This window comes from Molothrus aeneus, chromosome 2, assembly GCF_037042795.1.
Source record: "Molothrus aeneus isolate 106 chromosome 2, BPBGC_Maene_1.0, whole genome shotgun sequence".
Lineage (NCBI taxonomy): Eukaryota > Metazoa > Chordata > Aves > Passeriformes > Icteridae > Molothrus > Molothrus aeneus.
Genome location: NC_089647.1, coordinates 93,231,886 through 93,249,387, shown reverse-complemented (window position 1 = coordinate 93,249,387; position 17,502 = coordinate 93,231,886). Strand labels below are relative to the sequence as shown.

Genomic DNA, 17,502 nt, shown 5'->3' with positions numbered 1-17,502 from the left:
TCAGATTTCTAGGTGTAGGTGTCATGGGTTCATTATTGTATTTCATAGGCTAGGATTTGTTTATGCCTGGTCATGAGGTACTAATGCTCATACCAAAACTCCATTTTTATTATTGTTAGAAATCAGTGACATCTTGAATTAATGTAAAAAGACAAAAAGGTCTGCTTCTGTTAGAAGGCAAACTCTTGTTCCCCATTCCCAGTTCAGTATTGGGTTTTTGGGTCACTTAATTCTTAAAAGATTCAGGAAAGAAAGAGGATTGTCTTGCCCAAGAAGTATTTGTTTAGCAGCCTCATGCACTCAAGACAAGTTCCATCCCTCTGCATGTTCTAGCCCTTGATTAATGTATATTTACCAGTCATGATCTGGCCTTTATTATTTTTCTTCTGTAAAATAGCATTAGCTGCTTACACAAGTTTGAGTTGTCTTCTTGGAAAAAGTTGTGGATGTTAAATTAGTGCTTGTGCAGAACATTTTTTTCTCTGTAAATACCAGTGAGGAGTATAGGAGTTTATAATTCTATCTCTTTCACAAATAAACCATCTGTGCCCTACCACAATATTCATTCTCCAGCGTGAATCAAGCTGGGCAGGCTGGTTGAGGAGAAGATGCACATAATGGGAGATTTGGGAAAGCTTTCATGTTCTGAGTTTGTATGCGCAATGTCTGCTGTATGTTTTTTTCAGCCAATAGACTGGAGGTAAGAAAGAAATATTGAATTCAGAGATTATGAGTTACCTTTTCAAAAAGTTTCCTAAAAACCTTCATTTGTGCTACATCTCTATGTTGCCTTGGTGACTGAACAGGATGTTTTTAGAAACCAGATAATTAGTTTTGGTGATTTTTAGGTTAACTGTTTTAGTTTTGTTGGCTTTTCAGCCATACTCTGGTCTTGTCTTGCTATTCATTGATTGGAATGAGAAATGATTTTGTCATATTTCCATATAGGCTTACACACCTGAACCTGATGGAGTTTTTCACCTTTCAAATTCTTATTTCCTTTGCTGTCCAAAGAGAATTAGTGGCCCTAATCCCAACCCAAATTCCCAAAAGATAGGAAATTACTATCCTCCCTCACCATCTCTGCAATTTTTTGTGCATTTACTTTTTGGATCTTCTTTATCATATAAGTAATTGGGTCAGAATTCAAAATAGCTATTATTTAAAAATTAAACCACTTTTTTCTGCAGGCTTACAAGAAGAAAGTATGATTGAATTAGGAGACTTTGTGGCAAAGGGATGGAAGGTTGGAAAACCTATTTTCTATCACCAATCAGACAGTAGCAGTTCATTCTTAATTGGATGAATTTGAATGAATTTCTACTGCTTTCAAATTAGGGATTAATGATTAATATGACTTTTATTTAACCTATTTATATGTTCCATTTGAACTCCTACAATGGCTTAAGGGAGAGGTAGCTAAAGAAATGTCATATTTTGCAGGAGTATATCTTCCTGGGCTACAAAGCCTAATCATTATTTCTGTTGCTATCCTTTTGGATTTACTGGTTCTGCTTGTGTCTTATCAAAGTAAAAGTTGCCAGCTGTGAGGTGAACCCTTCAATCACCAAAGTTTGCTGATCAAAAGAGAAATCTTGTATAATTTCTCATTTTTAAATGGAAGCTGTGACACTTCTTCTCAATGAATATATAATAAAATGAGAATTCATAAGGTCAGATGCTTTAAATCCTGTTAAAGTAGGATAATTAAGAAATCATATATGTGATTTCAACAGATTTTCCAACTCCAGATGCAGTGTTTCTGCTGAATTTACCTGCAGTGTTGGCTCAATTTCTAAAGCTCTGTGAGCAGAGACAGGGATCAGATTTTACCTTACCTTAAAAACAGAAAACCTTGAGTAACACACATTTTACACTCCTGGAAAAGTTTACCCATACATATATTTTACTTATTATGTTCAGAATGCTTCTCAGTGGACTATGTTTTTGAAATTCTAGCTTTGCTTTTTAAGTCAAGGCAGTGGCACAAACAAATATTTAAAGGGTTTAAAGTTTCCAATTTGCAGTCTCAATTGTACACATAGGTAAAGTATCCTCAAATATATTTTTTCTTGGAAGAAGAAAAATAGTAAAATAGCCATGGAATTAGGAACTGTCTGCAGATTGCTGTTTCTTTCCAATATTTAATGTTTTGATACCTTATTTAAAATTATTTCTGATTTAAAATAATTCTAATTTAAAATATATCTAATTTAGAATAAAATATGCAAAAAGCCCATTAGTAGAAACAGTAATTTATTATGGTTTTGGTAGCCAGTGCCATGGAACAGGAAAAAGAAGTATCAAGTGTCCGCACTGTTTCCAGTGCAGAACGATAGGGCTCAGAAACTCTCTGGGGCACAGACAGAGCCTCGTTATACAAGGTTAATATCTAGAATATAATCTCTTTGCATCAATTAATAAAATGGATCCTGGATGACTTCTGTGTCATTCACCACACGTGGTGCTCAAGGAAGACATGCAAAAGCCATTTCGAATATAAATTTTTAAAAGTAATTATAGTGATCAAAGACCCATGAGGTGACCTCAGCAAAATACAAGAATACAGCTGTTCAGGGATATTCAGGTAAAAATGAGGTAGTAAGATGCTTTGTTTCACTCCCTCTGAAAAATTTTATTTTGGTAGCATCCTCCTCTACACTCTTATGTTCTCTAAATTGAAATAGAACCTAAAATAATTCCTTCTTTCTACTTTAATGTTGCTCACCAAGTTTCTAAACTATACACAGTTTTTTTTCTCTGTCTGTATTTCAGTTTCCATGCCCAAGGAAGAATCCAGTTACTCAGGTCCTTAAATGAGGCATCTGTGTTAGCCTTCCCTGCCAGTTTACAGGAAACACTCAGAGCTGTTGAAGCTCAGGATGTCATCTGTGGACTATTGGAACTGATAAGCAATTTGAGCCTTTCATTTAGCAGATAAGAATGGCAGGATTTCTTTGGCAAAAATCATGTTGTTCAGAAAGCCCAAATTCTAGTGTCCTGTTCCTTGCATTTATTTCTGCACTTTTTGAGTGTTTCTTGGAATTTCATTACTGTCTCTCAAGTTTCTAGATGGTCTTTCCTGGGTTTAATTCTATCAATTTATCCTTGTGTTTTCCATCATGTAGGTCCCATCTTGCCTTCTGTTGCTGCTCAAGAAAGAGCAGAGAAAATTTCATAGTCTGAAAGAGAACATGAAGTCTGTATGTAGAGACATTCCTTACAGTATGGTGGCAAGAAGAGATAAGTCACTAGAATGTTATGATTTACTATTTCCAATAATCTTTTAAAATTTCCTAAATTGCACCAATCTAATCTTTAGTTTTACCTAGGCTAATGCAGCTCTGAAGACAGTGTCAGATGCTGGTTTGGAGGCTTCTCCTTTCTCATCCTCCTCCTCCTTGTCCTCTTTTCCCTTCCCCCTCCTTCCCCATCTTCTCTTTTTCTCCTTCTTCTTCCTCCTTTCATAATCTAACCTTGCTCTCCTATAAATAAGGTAAAAAATATCGAAATCACCAGCTGTAAGTTTATTAACAAAAAGGAAATAAAGAGTTAACATTCTGATGATTTTTTTATTTTAAAGTAACTTCAAAAGATGGCAAAACATCCATTTTAGTAGGCAATATTCAGAAGGAAGAATATGGAACACAATGATAATGGATTCTTATGGTAATCATAGCAGTGAGGGTGAAACAAGTATGTTCAAAGACTCTTCTAATTACAGGTTTTCCTCTGATTTTGGTATGAAGTTCTTAATTAGTTCTTCAAGCTGCACTAAACTGCAGATCCTGAATTCTGTACTTTTAGTCGGGGCAGCATTCATTGATAATGAAATGCTCCAATATTGGTCTTTACATCAAAACTTTAATGCTTCAGAGTACTAAATTATTATTAACTCTTTCAAATAATTGACTTTTCTAAGAGATTATTCTGAAGAGATATCTTGCTTTCTCAGGAAAGATTATGTTAATGCTGAAATCATTGCTTTGTCAAGTACTGTCTATCTTTTTCCTATAAAGCCCTTTTTAATAGCTGTTGTAATATTTTCACCAAATTTGTGCTATTAGCTGAGGACATATTGTACAGATGTGTTGTTTTTGTTTGTAAATCATATGCATGAGTCATTATTGTATATCTATACTCCCTTCATCCAGAAGCATTTTGTTGTTGACTTTTTTTCTCTTTCTTTCCCCTCTCCCTTTTTCTTCCTCTGGAAAGCAGGGAAGCTATAATGTTCTATAATATATAATTTTTGAATTTAAAAAGTCAGCAGAATATTCCAGACTCTCATGAGTAAGTTAGGGCATTAGTGAGAATGATGTACAGAGCAGATTGAGAAGTGATGGGTCATCATCACACTGGCCCTCTCAGCATTTTTGTCTGCTATGCAGCATCAGTGATCTCATAGAGCACTACGTTGATATGTGCCATGATACCTCAAATCTTTTCAAGGAAAGCAAGAGGCAATCTGACTGCGGCTACAAAAGCAGTATTTCATTAAAGTAGATGTAATGATGTCAATTTATATCAAATGGCAGTCTTGCCATTGTGGAGTTTGTTCCTTCAGACCTAGAGCTGGAAGTGATATTTCTGATTGAGGGTAATCATTTTTATTTGTCTTTCTTTCAGAATGCAAGCAAAGGTGAGTAAATGAAGTATCTTAAAGTCATCGGTTTTGAGGGCACTTTAAACACAAATTAATAAAATTGGTAATGACTGGCTTCCCATGAGGAGTGAAGGTCATCCTTGAAGTTTAAAACTGCAATTTTCAAAATGTCTGTGTCCTTGGCGATTTTGGTAATTACTATAGAATCATAGAATGGTTTGGGTTGGAAGGGACCTTAAAGATCATGTTGCTCCAAACTTGCCATGGACACCTTCCACTATGCAAGGTTGCTCAGAGTCGCATCTAATCTGGCCTTGGACACTTCCAGGCATAAGGCATCCACAGCTTCTCTGATATATCATAAAAATGATTAACCTGTTCCAGTGCCTTTCCAATGCCACAGCAAAGAATTTTATCCTAATATCTAATTTAAACCTGTCTTATTTGAGTTTAAAGCCATTCTCCCTTATGCTATAATTTCCTGCCCTTTTCAAAAGTCCCTCTCTGGATTTCCTGTAGGCCACCTTTAGGTATTGGGAAGCCACAGTAAGATCACTCCAGCGCCTTTTCCTCTCCAGGGTGAACAAAGCCAGCTCCCTCAGCCTGTTTCCACAGAAGAGGCGCTCCAGCTCTCTGACTATCTTCATGGCCCTCCTCAGGACTTGTTCCAACAGGTCAATGTCCGTCTTGTTCTGAGGACCCCAGAGCTGGACACAGCACTCCAGAAGGGGAATCACAAGGGCAAAGTAGAGGGGCAGAATCACCTCCCTTGACCTGCTGGTCACACTTTTTTTGATGCAACCCAGGATACTGTTGGCTTTCTGGACTACAAATGCACATTGCCAGACTCTCATCCACCAGCACCCCAAATAAAGCACTTGGATAAAGAAGTGTCATTGGTTAACCCCAGCTGGCAGCTCAACCCCTCATGGCTACTAGCTCATTCCTTCCTCACTGGGGTGGGGGAGACAATTAGGAGAGAAGTCAGAAAACTCATTGGTTGAAATAAATACAATTGAATAGAGAAACCAATAAATTAAAAATAAGGAACTCATTTTCTATTTCCCGTTGGCAGACAGGAAAGTATTTAATCATGAGTACTGGTGACTTGGGAAGACAAAGACCATTACTCTGAAAGTCTCTTCTTCCTTTTTCTACCCTCAGCTTTTATTTGTTCTTTTCCTTTCACCAACCTTTTGGATAGGGGAACCCAGTTTAGGATAATTTACAGCACTCAGAGTTACTATAAATTACTAATTCCTCATTAAACCTTACTGGTAGGGATTAGGAGAAGACCAGAACCCAGAATGCTCTGGCATTCTCCCTGAGAAGCCTAGAATTGGACTAAATCACCCTGGGGAATTTCTGAGGTGCAACTAGATATTTGGGACTGTGTTAAGAGCTGCAGGCCTTTTCAGATCTACTTGTACAATGTGATTGTGTAGTGAGAGTTACCAAGCTACTAATATTATAGAAAAACCAAATAGTTCTTTCCACTCAGTCTGACTGGAATCTTCTGGTTTACCCCTTTGGAGTTATTTCTTTGTATCCATTTAGCTTGTTTGCCCCATTATGCCCATTAGGTCCTTTTTGATATTTTAGAAACAAGAAATGCACAAGGTAACTTCATATGCCTGTGTTGACTTGCCTAATTAACTAGGACTTTATTTGTAGAGTGTAAAGAAAAGGATGGGATTCAACTGATTAGTCTTGGGTTTATCCATTTTTGCAGGTATTTCCCAGAATTCCAGAATCCCAGTGTAGCTCCATTCTATGGCAAGGGAATGAATTAATGCTTTGTAACAGTCTCTAAAAAAAAAAATCAGAGAACAACATTTTGGAGACAAGACAGATGCAGTTTTTGAAGCTATGCCTTGGCATCATCAGTTCTCTTGCCCACAGAATTTGTCTTGTAAATACAAAGTATCAGTGCTTATGTTACATGTCGCAGAGTTTGGACTGTGAGGATGGTAAAGCTGCTGGTGTTTCTGGGGCTTAGTGAGAGTGCACAAAGGACTGACTATAAGAGAAAAGAGTTTCTCGTTTGACTAGAGTTTTCAGTGGAAGACTAGACATCTGACTTTATTTAGAGGGCATCTAGCTATATTTTGAAGGCAAAAATAAATATCAGCATTGTTTGCTTGGGCATCTTCAGAAGCTTACAATGCAAGCCTCATTTGCTAAAGCAATTACAAATGTGTAAATGTGTGTAAACAATTGAAGTCAGTTGAATTATTCATATCTGTCATACACTTAACAGTTCTACAAGATTGACAAGAAAAGGGGTCCCTTGGGCAGGAGACTGTAATTAGGTCATTAAATAGCTAGATACAGGGAAATACAGATGACATGGCCAGTTAAGTCTGATGGTTCCTAACTTTCAAATGTTTGATGTGCAATCTGAATAATCTTCCAGCATTATGTATATTACATTTAGTATAGAATGCATAAAACTTAGTGAGGCTTCTTGCAATCTTTTGTTTTGTGCAATAGAGAATGTCACAATTTTTAGGTTGTTTCAGTGAGAATCTCATAGTATTATTCTCTCTCCACTATTAGGTGCATACAACTACATTAATTTCTTTAGGCAATCATAGATCTATTGGGCACATACAAGTATAATTCTGTCTGAACTGTTTCAGAAGTTCTTGTGGTTTTCTTTATTTAAACTTCAAGATCTGTGAAGTTTTAAAATGTTTATTTAATTTCTAGATTAAAGTGCCACCCTTGGTACCTCTGCTTTCCACTAGCACTTGACATTTCTTATCCATCAGATTTAACAAAATGTTTATTAGATCGCTAAATAACCCTTACAATCCATACAAAAATCAATGCATGTTTTACATCTGTGAATTTTAAAGCTTGTGCTATTTCTAAACATGGAGAGATGTTGTCACAAGGTGCTGAAATACCTACCACAGCACTGGATTTCACTTAAAAGCATGGATTATAAAAATATATAGAATTATATTTGTACACAAATAAGTATAATGAAAGTTCTTGACCCATATCTCACAAACTGACTGAGTTCAATGTGCCTATAATGAGCAGCTAATAACTTTATTTCAGAACCTTAAGGTTTCAACAAAAATCTTTATTGAGTACTTCATAATTTGCTAACAGCACATAATGACAAAGATAATGGACATAGATTTATGTGTGGTAGTAAGAAATTCAGTTAAATGCTTGCCATAGAAATAAACCTTTTAAAATATTATCAACCACTAATATTCTCGCTAATCTTTATACATTGAAACTCTTCTAAGGAAATGCTTGTTAGAATTTCTGACCACTTAAATTAATGCAACAGATATTTAAAGTAAATATTTTAAAGTAAGTATGTAACACATTAGTTTGTGCCACTGGCACTATGCAGGAACTTTGAATTATCAGATTAAGGTGCAAATTGTCACATAGGTTAATTTTACTTTTACTTTTTTAATTTTACAATTTTAAAATTTTAAAACTCTTTGTTATTTATTGCTTAATTAAACACATCTGTGTGGTTTCCCTGTTTAGAAAAATATTAGTTGATCTTGAGTGCTGCTTTTTTATGGTCATGGGATTTGTATAGGTCATTGGACTTGTATAGATGCAGTCCAGCTGCCTCACACTCAAAAACAACTGTCACCCTCCTGCTGTTTCTTCTTTCCGTGGCTCTGCAGCTGTTAAATTCTTTCCACTCAACTCAGATATTCAGGGCACCCTTTTTCTCCTTATCCATATCTTGATATTCTTTACAACCATTTAATCTTCAGCAGGAGAACCTGGAATGACACTTCCTAAAGCTAGATATCCTAGTCAGGCTGAATAATAATAGGCAGTTTATCCTGGTGATATCTGAGAGCAAACACAAAATCCTATGCAAGCATGCACGTAAAATCCTTTTATGCATCTTAATCGCTGGCTCTTACTATGCTTTCTTGTTTAGACCAATGTGGCATTAATTTAACATCATCTGTTTCAGCAGAATTACTCCAGGTGTATTGCACTCTTAATGAGAGCAGAATCTGGTCCACTCTTGGCACCTGACCTTAGTATATCTTGAAAAATGATGCTTTTGTGCGGTTTGTCTAACCATCATACAATCCAGAGCCAGGAGAATCCCTGTTACCCAGACTGATAGTACTCACAGGGTTCAGAGGCACAAGGGAAGCTCCCTCAGTAGAGATGATCTCACAGAGAAGCTATTTTGCCATATGGTTCAAAAAGGTCCAAAAATCATTCCCCATAATCCCAATAAACGTTGTCTAAGCTACTAGTGAGTATTGTGGGAGGGTTTCTATATGTTCCCATTCCTCTTTGGCTGAGTACTGGTTACAAAGGAGAAAAAAAAAAACACCAAAAGGAATGAAGAAATATAGCATTATCTAGGTGGAACAGCAAATCTAGTCCTATTTCTCTTTAATATCACAATTTCTATTTGAGTCTGGTTTTACTTTCTGCTTCTGCAACATATATCTTTCTCAGTATATTTCCCAATGAGCTGGGCAGTGCCTTCTTGGCAAACAGTGAAGTGGCAATGTCACCAGGAGACCAAGCAGGAAAGTTGTACAAGCCCACTTCAGTGTTTCAATTGAAATTTTGATTTTGATGCCCTATTATCATATGGCTGTGTCTGCAGAGAAAGAAAAGGAGCTTCAGTGGATGCCAGTCACACATCTTTGTGTTCAACAGAATCAAATTAGGAGGTTAACAAAGAAATTTAAATGTATTACATAGCCCATATATTCTGTGTACAGTGAAGCATTTTATGGCCCTGTGTGCATGTTGGTGGGATGCCCAAGCATGGAGAGGTAGTTAGCTGTGGGAAAGACCTACCTAGCAAGAGCTAAAGGTAAACATTTGCTGAAGTAGAGTCAGATGAATATGTTGTGGATGTAATAGAGCTGTTTGTTTGCTCAATGCTAGCATGTTTCTGAGACAATGTGTGATTTTTGACAATTTCTAAAGTAAATATGTTTTACATTGCTTTGTCAAGATGAAATGGGAATGTCAGCTTTAAGTAAGATGGTGCAAAATTATTGCAAATCTTTAGCAAATCTTTAGCAGATGTTGTGAATTCATATGTTGTATTTGCATAGTTGAATCCACTAATCCCAGGAGCTGAACTATAATTTATATTCTACTCACTATTCTGCTGCCACATTGTCTGAGATGAGGAAGCCTCTGCTTAATTACAGGAAGTATATGAATAAATAATCCAGGACTAAGACACACATATCTTCATTACTTCTTTTCTTCAGAAACTGAAATTCAGATGTCTAGAAAAGATTAAGGGTTTCAAAGCCTAATGCAAAAAACCTCATAAAACTCAGGAAAAAATAATTCTTCCAATTCATTTCTTTATCATCTGTTATAAGTTAGTATCTTTATCTGAGAAACTTGTCTTACTTTTTATTCAGTTTAAATTAAATCATCCCAAATGGCCACTTCTGCAAAGGTGCTTTGATTCAGTGGATTTCATAGTCATGGCCCTCCCTCAAAAGTCTGTACTGAGCTCTGCATTGTCCCAGTGGCTGACTCACATTTGAGCCACTGTAAAATTTTATTCTGGGGATTTTCTGAGTATTCGTCCAGCTTTATTTCTTAGTCCTAAATTTTACTCTTTTATCTCAATTACATGTCATTCAAGGTCACTCTTGAGTATATTTTCCTTTTTCTGCAGACACATTAAAGCATGCTGCATATTTCCCACTTATCCCTTGTATAGGAACTGAATTTTTAATTGTTGAAGTAAAAAAATCAGTATATTTTACCAGAAAAAAAATCTAGAGGCATATATAGAAACCAGGTAAATCTATGATAATTGGTCAGTTTGTTGTAAGATCACTTTTAGCATTATTATTTCCCAAAATTGCTGTACTTTTATTTTTTTCACTTAATTCTTTTTGGTCTGCACATCTAGTCACTTAAGACTGTGTTTCTTGATATCAGTTAAAATATTAAAAAAATAATATGATAGGCAGGTGCTTTGAAGTTTTAGTTCATTGCCATATATACTTACTAATTCTTTCAGCTACATTGCTCCTCATGTTCACATTTATAATATTCTGAATTATTTCTGCAAGTCTCTTTGAAGCAGCCTTGGTGCAAAATTTTTCATAAAAAGTGAACCTTATAATCTTATACTGAATTTTTGAAGTTCTACAAAAGAAGCCCCAAATCCAGTTTGTCTGATGTAATCTGTTATTTCTACAAGCATTATTTTCTTCTTCACATCAAAGATTTATTCTCTACAAAATTTTGTATATGTGCTTTGGTTCTTAATATTTATGCTGTATAATAAGATATTTATGTCATATATATTGTGCAGAGATTGACAGAATCCCTTTTTTTTCCCTTGGAAATTACAATAATCTATTTCCTCTTTTCTAATTATCTGGAATTTCCCATGTTCCTCATATTTCAAAAATAGTTAGGTTATTCCTTCAAGACAAAAAGAATATAACAGAGGGAAAAGGAATGAATGAATAAATGAATATTTATTCTTTATATAAAGGTAACATTAATCAAAATTTCATCCTATTCTTTGCTACTCACTGATTTTATAAGTTTTCTAATGAAAAATTTTCAAGCAATCTCTCTTCAGTAGATAGGCTCTTTGGATGTGTCAGCTTTTACTTGATAGACTTTTCAAATAAAACCTTACCTAACCCCCTCTTCCCATCCTCCCCAAATCCAAACAAACAAAACTAAAAATCCTGAGTTATAAGCACACAGTGACAAGTTTGGCAAACAAAGTCCATTTCTTTCACATATTTCAGATATCAAAAATTAATGATTGTCAAAAAGAAAATGAATATAGAAAGGGGAAAAGAGACAATTTACTGAGACAGCACAACCTGAACCTTTATGATGTCAATTTTTGCATTTCTTCTAGCAGAAATATAGGACAAAATTTAATTTTGATTGCTGCCTTTTATTCACTACCTTTTGAATAGATCTTATTAAGTCATACCAGTTTACCTTGGCAAACAGACTACATTGTAGTAAGCAAAAAAAGAGAAAATTGCGCTAATTTAACGTAACGAATTATACTGACAAGTGTGTCACTCATTTTTCCTTACATAAGTTGTGTTTGGATATTAAAACTTAAAAGTAAATAACTTATCACTCTTTACTCTTTTAAACAAGGTGACCCCTTTTAAAGCAGTTACCTGCCAACCATATGTGATTTTTATTTTTTAACCAGCAAGACAAAGACATGGAAAGAAGGATCTTCCTTCAGAAAAGATATGACTTGTGGCATTAGAAACTATCCTCTTAGTGAGGACATTGGATTGCAGTCAGTAGCTACCTCTAACTTTATTATTTTTGGTGTATCTTTCTTAATTAGGCAAGAGAGAGACCTGAGAATAAGAGCAGCCAAACAAGCCACCAACAAAAGTAGTTCTGTGGCTTCAGTTCAAAGACATCTTTTATTAAGCTATTGATTTGGAGCTGCTTGTTTTTCTGCCCTTTGTACTTGCCGTGTTTTTTTCCTTTAGTGTCTTCTGTCACGTTGTGCTATTGAAATTGAGTCATGTTTATTCCAATGCTTAAAGATTTGCTGTGCATACAGAACTGGGAGTACAGCCCTACAGCCCATTTGTGCACACTCTGTGTAAATTGAATAGCGTGCTGAGCCTTAGAATATTGCTGTGGGTTACTGTGCCACAGCCTGAACTGCAGAATATTCTGTCTTGGGGAAAAACAGCCTGCTGGATCTTGTCAGCTGTGCACTTAGGGAGGTGAGAGAGAAAATGATTAGATAACATCCTTATCTGTGAAGACCCAAGAGAAACGAGTTTTCCCCATTCACAAGCTATTGGCAGCAGTTTCTACTCCAAACAAACAAAAAATTTCCCTGATAGAGCACATCATTCAGAAGCAAAGGAAGAGAGGTCAGAGCACACTTCTGCAACACCAGAGAATCCTGGCTAGTCTGTACATGCTCACAGTGTGAGCCTGTCTAGCCAGAATGTCTTTCTTCTGTTTATGCTTCTGAAAATGACAAGTTAGGACAAGGAGGGTGCTAAAGGAAAAAGCTGGGGTAAATGGATCTTCTCTCACACTGATGTCATGTGGATGGGTGCTGGGGAGACCCTCCTTCACCCTGATAGTAGTGTTCACTGTCTCAACTTGTAACTAGAAGACATTTTGAATTTACTTCCTAATCAACAGTACATTAGTCTTGGCATAGCAGTGGAATGGTGTTGATTCAAATTAATCCTTTAGACCTCCCTGTTTTGTATTTTATTTTGGATCCCTTAGTGAATGAGTTGCTCTGGCTAGCCATTAAATGCTGGGGTTTTTTTTTTGCTTCCTGGCTATGAAGGAGATTCACTTTGTCTGATATTAGATGTCCAGGCTGGAGGCAAGAGCATGTTTACACTTAGTGGAAAGACATGATCGTCTTACAGTCACAGTTCATCTGATATATTGTAAACATCACCATTACAGTTAGGAATATGACACCAGAATAGTCTGTTCTACTGAATCTTAAGAAAGTCTAGGCAAGTGACTTGTCAATCCAAGTTTAGCTGAAATATATTTCACTTATTTTAGCAAGGTAGCACTGAGTATGCTTTCTGGGTTTCTTAGGATCCTCTCTGTACATTCTGCATTATCTAATGGGGTCAAAATGTGTGACCTGTCAGGTAGGAAGAAGCCTGGTACTTGATAAAGTGTGTTCATTAACTTCAGAGTAAACTAAGGCTGGAGTTCTAGGGGAAGAATTCTCTGTAAGGGAAGGTTTCAAAGACTCCAGTTTGCATTTCCCCAGAAGCAAGCCCCATTGTTGCAAGTAATTCAAGTTTATTTATACAAGTCTGCACTGTAATTTCAGTATTCTTATTACTAATTTCTGTGATAGAATAAATTCTGAAAAAAAAAAGTTATTTTGCTCATCTTGAGAATGATTAAATTTAGAATGTTATTAAATTATTGTGTCTACATGGAAACACAAGGTCAATCCACAGTAAAAAGTATCTGATACCCAAAAAATATTTTGCATTTTGATAATAATGTCACACTTGTAAATTTTTATTTCTTTCTTTATATTTTAGCTCATTGCCAATTTAAAGAAAAAGGTTTTAGTTTTTTCACTCATTTAAAACTAAGTACAGAAGAAATTATGTAAGTTTATGGTTAAACCATCCCTTCTGTCCAGAACAAACCTAGGCTCCCACCAGCAGGTGTAGTCCTCTTATTCAGACCATTCAGGAACTTTCATTAATTCCCTGGCATTGACATGGGTATATGCACAACTGGACTGAGAGCCAAATTGGGGCACCATTGTGGCTGAAAAATAGCTGCAAACTTTGTGTTGCTTTTATCTTTATACAAGGTGAAAATGGTTGATAACCAATCATAACACAGGACATAAAGGTACTTTCTCATTTTGGGTGCTTAGCCAGTAGATTTCAACCAGTGACAGGACAAATAAGGAAGCTCTCAGACCCTCTGCTAGCTATTCTGCAGGATGAGTAGCTCAGTCAGACAAGTAGGCATAAAGGTGAGCTTCCTCCCAGGCACCCAAATGAAAGCATCCAGTCTGGACAGCTCTGAGTCCATCTGTGGCCAGTGGAGAAAGGCACCTCCAGAGGGCAATGTCTTCTCATTTTTTCAAAAGCATCTAGAATGCATAGAACAAGTCACCCTGTGGAAAATACCTGTCTTCGCAGACTGTTTTGAGAACAAGGTGACTAACTCAGGCTAGGAGCACAGCTCTTCAGTGTCTAACAGGGAAAGTAGATCATCTTCCAAATGTCCTATTGTATTCACAGAGGAAGTTTATGTTAGAGTTAAATTTCCATAGCTTCCTCTTTCTCTACTACCATAACCCATCCTCCTTTTCTTAGAGCTTGTTTAACAGATAGAAGAGGACTGTGAACTGCGATTAGACTTCCAGGATAATGTGGTGGAATTTCAGAGACTTTAAAAGCTGGAGGAAAATGGTGGATCATTTTTGTCTGACATTCTGTATAATATAGATTATAAGGAATATTTAGCTATCCTTGAATTCTTTCATTTGCATGTCTTTAAAGAAAACTTGAGCCAAACCTAGAACTTCAACCTTTTAAATTTTAATTTGTCTTTTTTTCAAGAGAGAAATATGTTTCTTTGGGTTTCTGCTGTAATGGAGTTTCAGGCTGACCACTTATGCAGTTACTTCTTCTTGCATTGTGAGTCAATGCTTAGTCATGAATCTTCACTTCAGTCAGCAGTTGCTAAGCTTTCCAGCAGTTGTTTCTCTAACACCTCTGATTTTCCATGACTTCTAAGAAAAAACTATTGATACAAGTAAGGAAACAAGGTGACCCCAGCCTTAATAGAAACCTGTAAAATGAATGACCTTGTAATAGAAACCTGTAAAATAAATGTCCATGCAGCTAGTGGAATATTGGGAAGGTGCTATCCCCAGTTTTCTAATGCTAATCTGGAGTGTGAGACTAAATACAAAGATTTGTGGTGAAGGTTTGGGCCCTTCTTAACATCATTCCTCCAAACAGTTCCTGGGCACAACTTGGGAACTAGGACAGGCTGGTGACCAGTCAAAGAAGGCAGCTTAGACATGGTTACACTCTGGGTTACACTCTGTTGGAAGGGGACAGAATTTAATAGAACAGAACAGATTCCGTAATATTAAACGCATAAATAAATCATCAGGCTAGGGTTTTGCCAGATGGTTTCTGTGCCAGAGAAGCAGTCCCTCTCACTTTTCATTTACTAACATGGACTTAGCCATGGGGTCCTCAGCAGGACTGCTACCAGACAAGAGAATATTTCCAGACTGCAGGAGCTGAGGTACCCAAGGGTCTGTGCAGCTACAGGAAACTAGAAGTCTAGATGAAATTTGGTCCTATGACAGTTTACCCACAGATGTTGTTCCAGACTTGCCACAGCTTTGGGTACAATTGAGATCCCTGGACTCATTCCAGCACTGCAGCCTTGCCTACCATGTTGTGTGAAAGACAACAAGACAGCACAGTTTTGGGTTGAAGGAGAGATGTAGGTGAATTCAGCTGTTGAATAAATAAATAAATAAATAAATGAATAAATAAAATGTCAGGAAATGTAATTAGCTCACAAACTTCAAAACTTATCAATTTCACTGGGAGTTTAATCAAAAGTGACATGTTTGCAAAGTGTATATCCTTTTCAAAGCCTGGCTTTTTGTAATGAAAAAGCATTCTGACTCATTACATGCAGTCAGATCTAGAGAGAGGAGTACCTCCAAAAAAGTATAGTAATATTATGTAGCATTAAGATGTATAAAATTCCATTTCTTTAGCAATAAGTTACATAAATTTAATAATTCCACAGTTAAATTTTGAATTTTATACTTTATTGGACTTTGTATTACTTCAGTTTCCTTCCTTGATATTTCTATCTGGTACCTCAAAGAGCCCTTTAATATCCAGCATTTTCTGTCTTTGAAGGTACTCAATGCTATAATCAAGTCTCCTCTTGAACTTCTTTCCAGTAGTGTAAAAAGATCCAGTTCCTGGAAGTGCATTTGCTTCATGACTGTCTGTTCAAAATGAAAATTTATCTCAGATTGATGAAAATCATTTTTGTCAATGTCGCTTTCTTATGAATTACTCCTTAAGAGGCATAAGTTGTATGACACATACTGAAAACATATTTTCCTCCTTTCAATGACCCAGTTCAGTCGCAGGGGAATTCATTCCTTTGGCATTGATTTTCAGTGAGGTATCCAAAGAACAGACAGGAAGTAGATTTGGGGTTTAGGCATCACTTGTTATTAACCAAGGTCATGTTTAACAATATACAAGATTTTGAGTGATTTGCCTTCTTGTTTTCTTCACCCTGATCAGAATCCCAAGCTTCCAGTTCGGATATCAAAGATTTGAGAGTCAAAGGAAAACTGACAATTTCTACAAAGACATCAACCAGGCCAACATTAGAGTAACTCTACTTCTGCTGATTTTTCTAGGTATAAAGATTTGGCTGATACAGCAGCAGGAGAGAAGAAGAAGTTGAGTGCCAAGGAGAGATGTCGTCTTGTTCTTCAGCAGTGTAAATTACAAGGCTGGCAGGTTTGTGATCTACAAAGCAATTAAAATATCATTCTTTAAACAAGCTAGCTGAGTCATTTCCATTGGTGGCAAGCCACCACATCCTTTGCAGTGATGTATTTTTTGCCATTTAATATATGCTTGGGTAAATTATCAAACTGATTTTCAGAGTTTTAGGAGTAGCTGTGATCATTGTGTCAAAAAAATCAGTGTATTCTTGTGGGAAGAAAAAGATTCAATTAACCATGCACACTATATAAATTTTTTTCAAGATTTTTGAAGGTATTTGATATATGTGTTTTAGTGGTTGAGTGGTTCCTGAATAACCTTAGGTATTTTATTTCTTTAAAATCCTATGCTAAATGCCCTACTGTCTTAGCAGGGCAGAATGAAAACAGCTAATTAGGATTTCCCAGATAGTGCATTTGTAGGTGCCAGCATGCTGATCCACAGATCCACCAGAGAACCTGAGGTTGCCATACCTCAAGTAAATTTAAAAAAAAAAGTACCAAGCACTAAACAGGAAACTATCAACTCCCTATCCTTTCTCCTTATTCTATTTATCATATAATACTCAACAGTATGAAGACTGCAAGGTGGATGTCTGCATTTGTCCAGAGTACTCAGTCATATGCTTTGGATAGCTTTGTAATTGAGTAGGACTGATTTCTTTAATATGTGCATTAAAAAAAAAAAAAAACAAAACGTGTTTCTTTGCATAGTATAGAAGCTATTGAATAGAAATGAGCTTTCTGTGGCTTCATGTACAGAGCATTCCTGCAGGCAGTGTGAGCTTCAGATTCAGGCCTTTTTCCCGCCTAGCAGGACTGAAATACGTTACACAAGAGAGCATCCAGACCAATTTCAGGG

The 17,502-nt window shown here is 36.3% G+C and overlaps 1 protein-coding gene across 1 annotated transcript in view; it reads left to right on the top strand.

Annotated features, from left to right (window-relative positions):
* Nucleotides 1-17,502, top strand: part of MYO16 (myosin XVI) — a 358,751-nt gene that overhangs the window by 277,770 nt on the left and 63,479 nt on the right. The window contains exon 28 of the mRNA XM_066545334.1: nt 16,551-16,653. Within this exon, the coding sequence (XP_066401431.1) occupies nt 16,551-16,653 (103 nt within the window). The remainder of the gene's footprint in view (nt 1-16,550; nt 16,654-17,502) is intronic.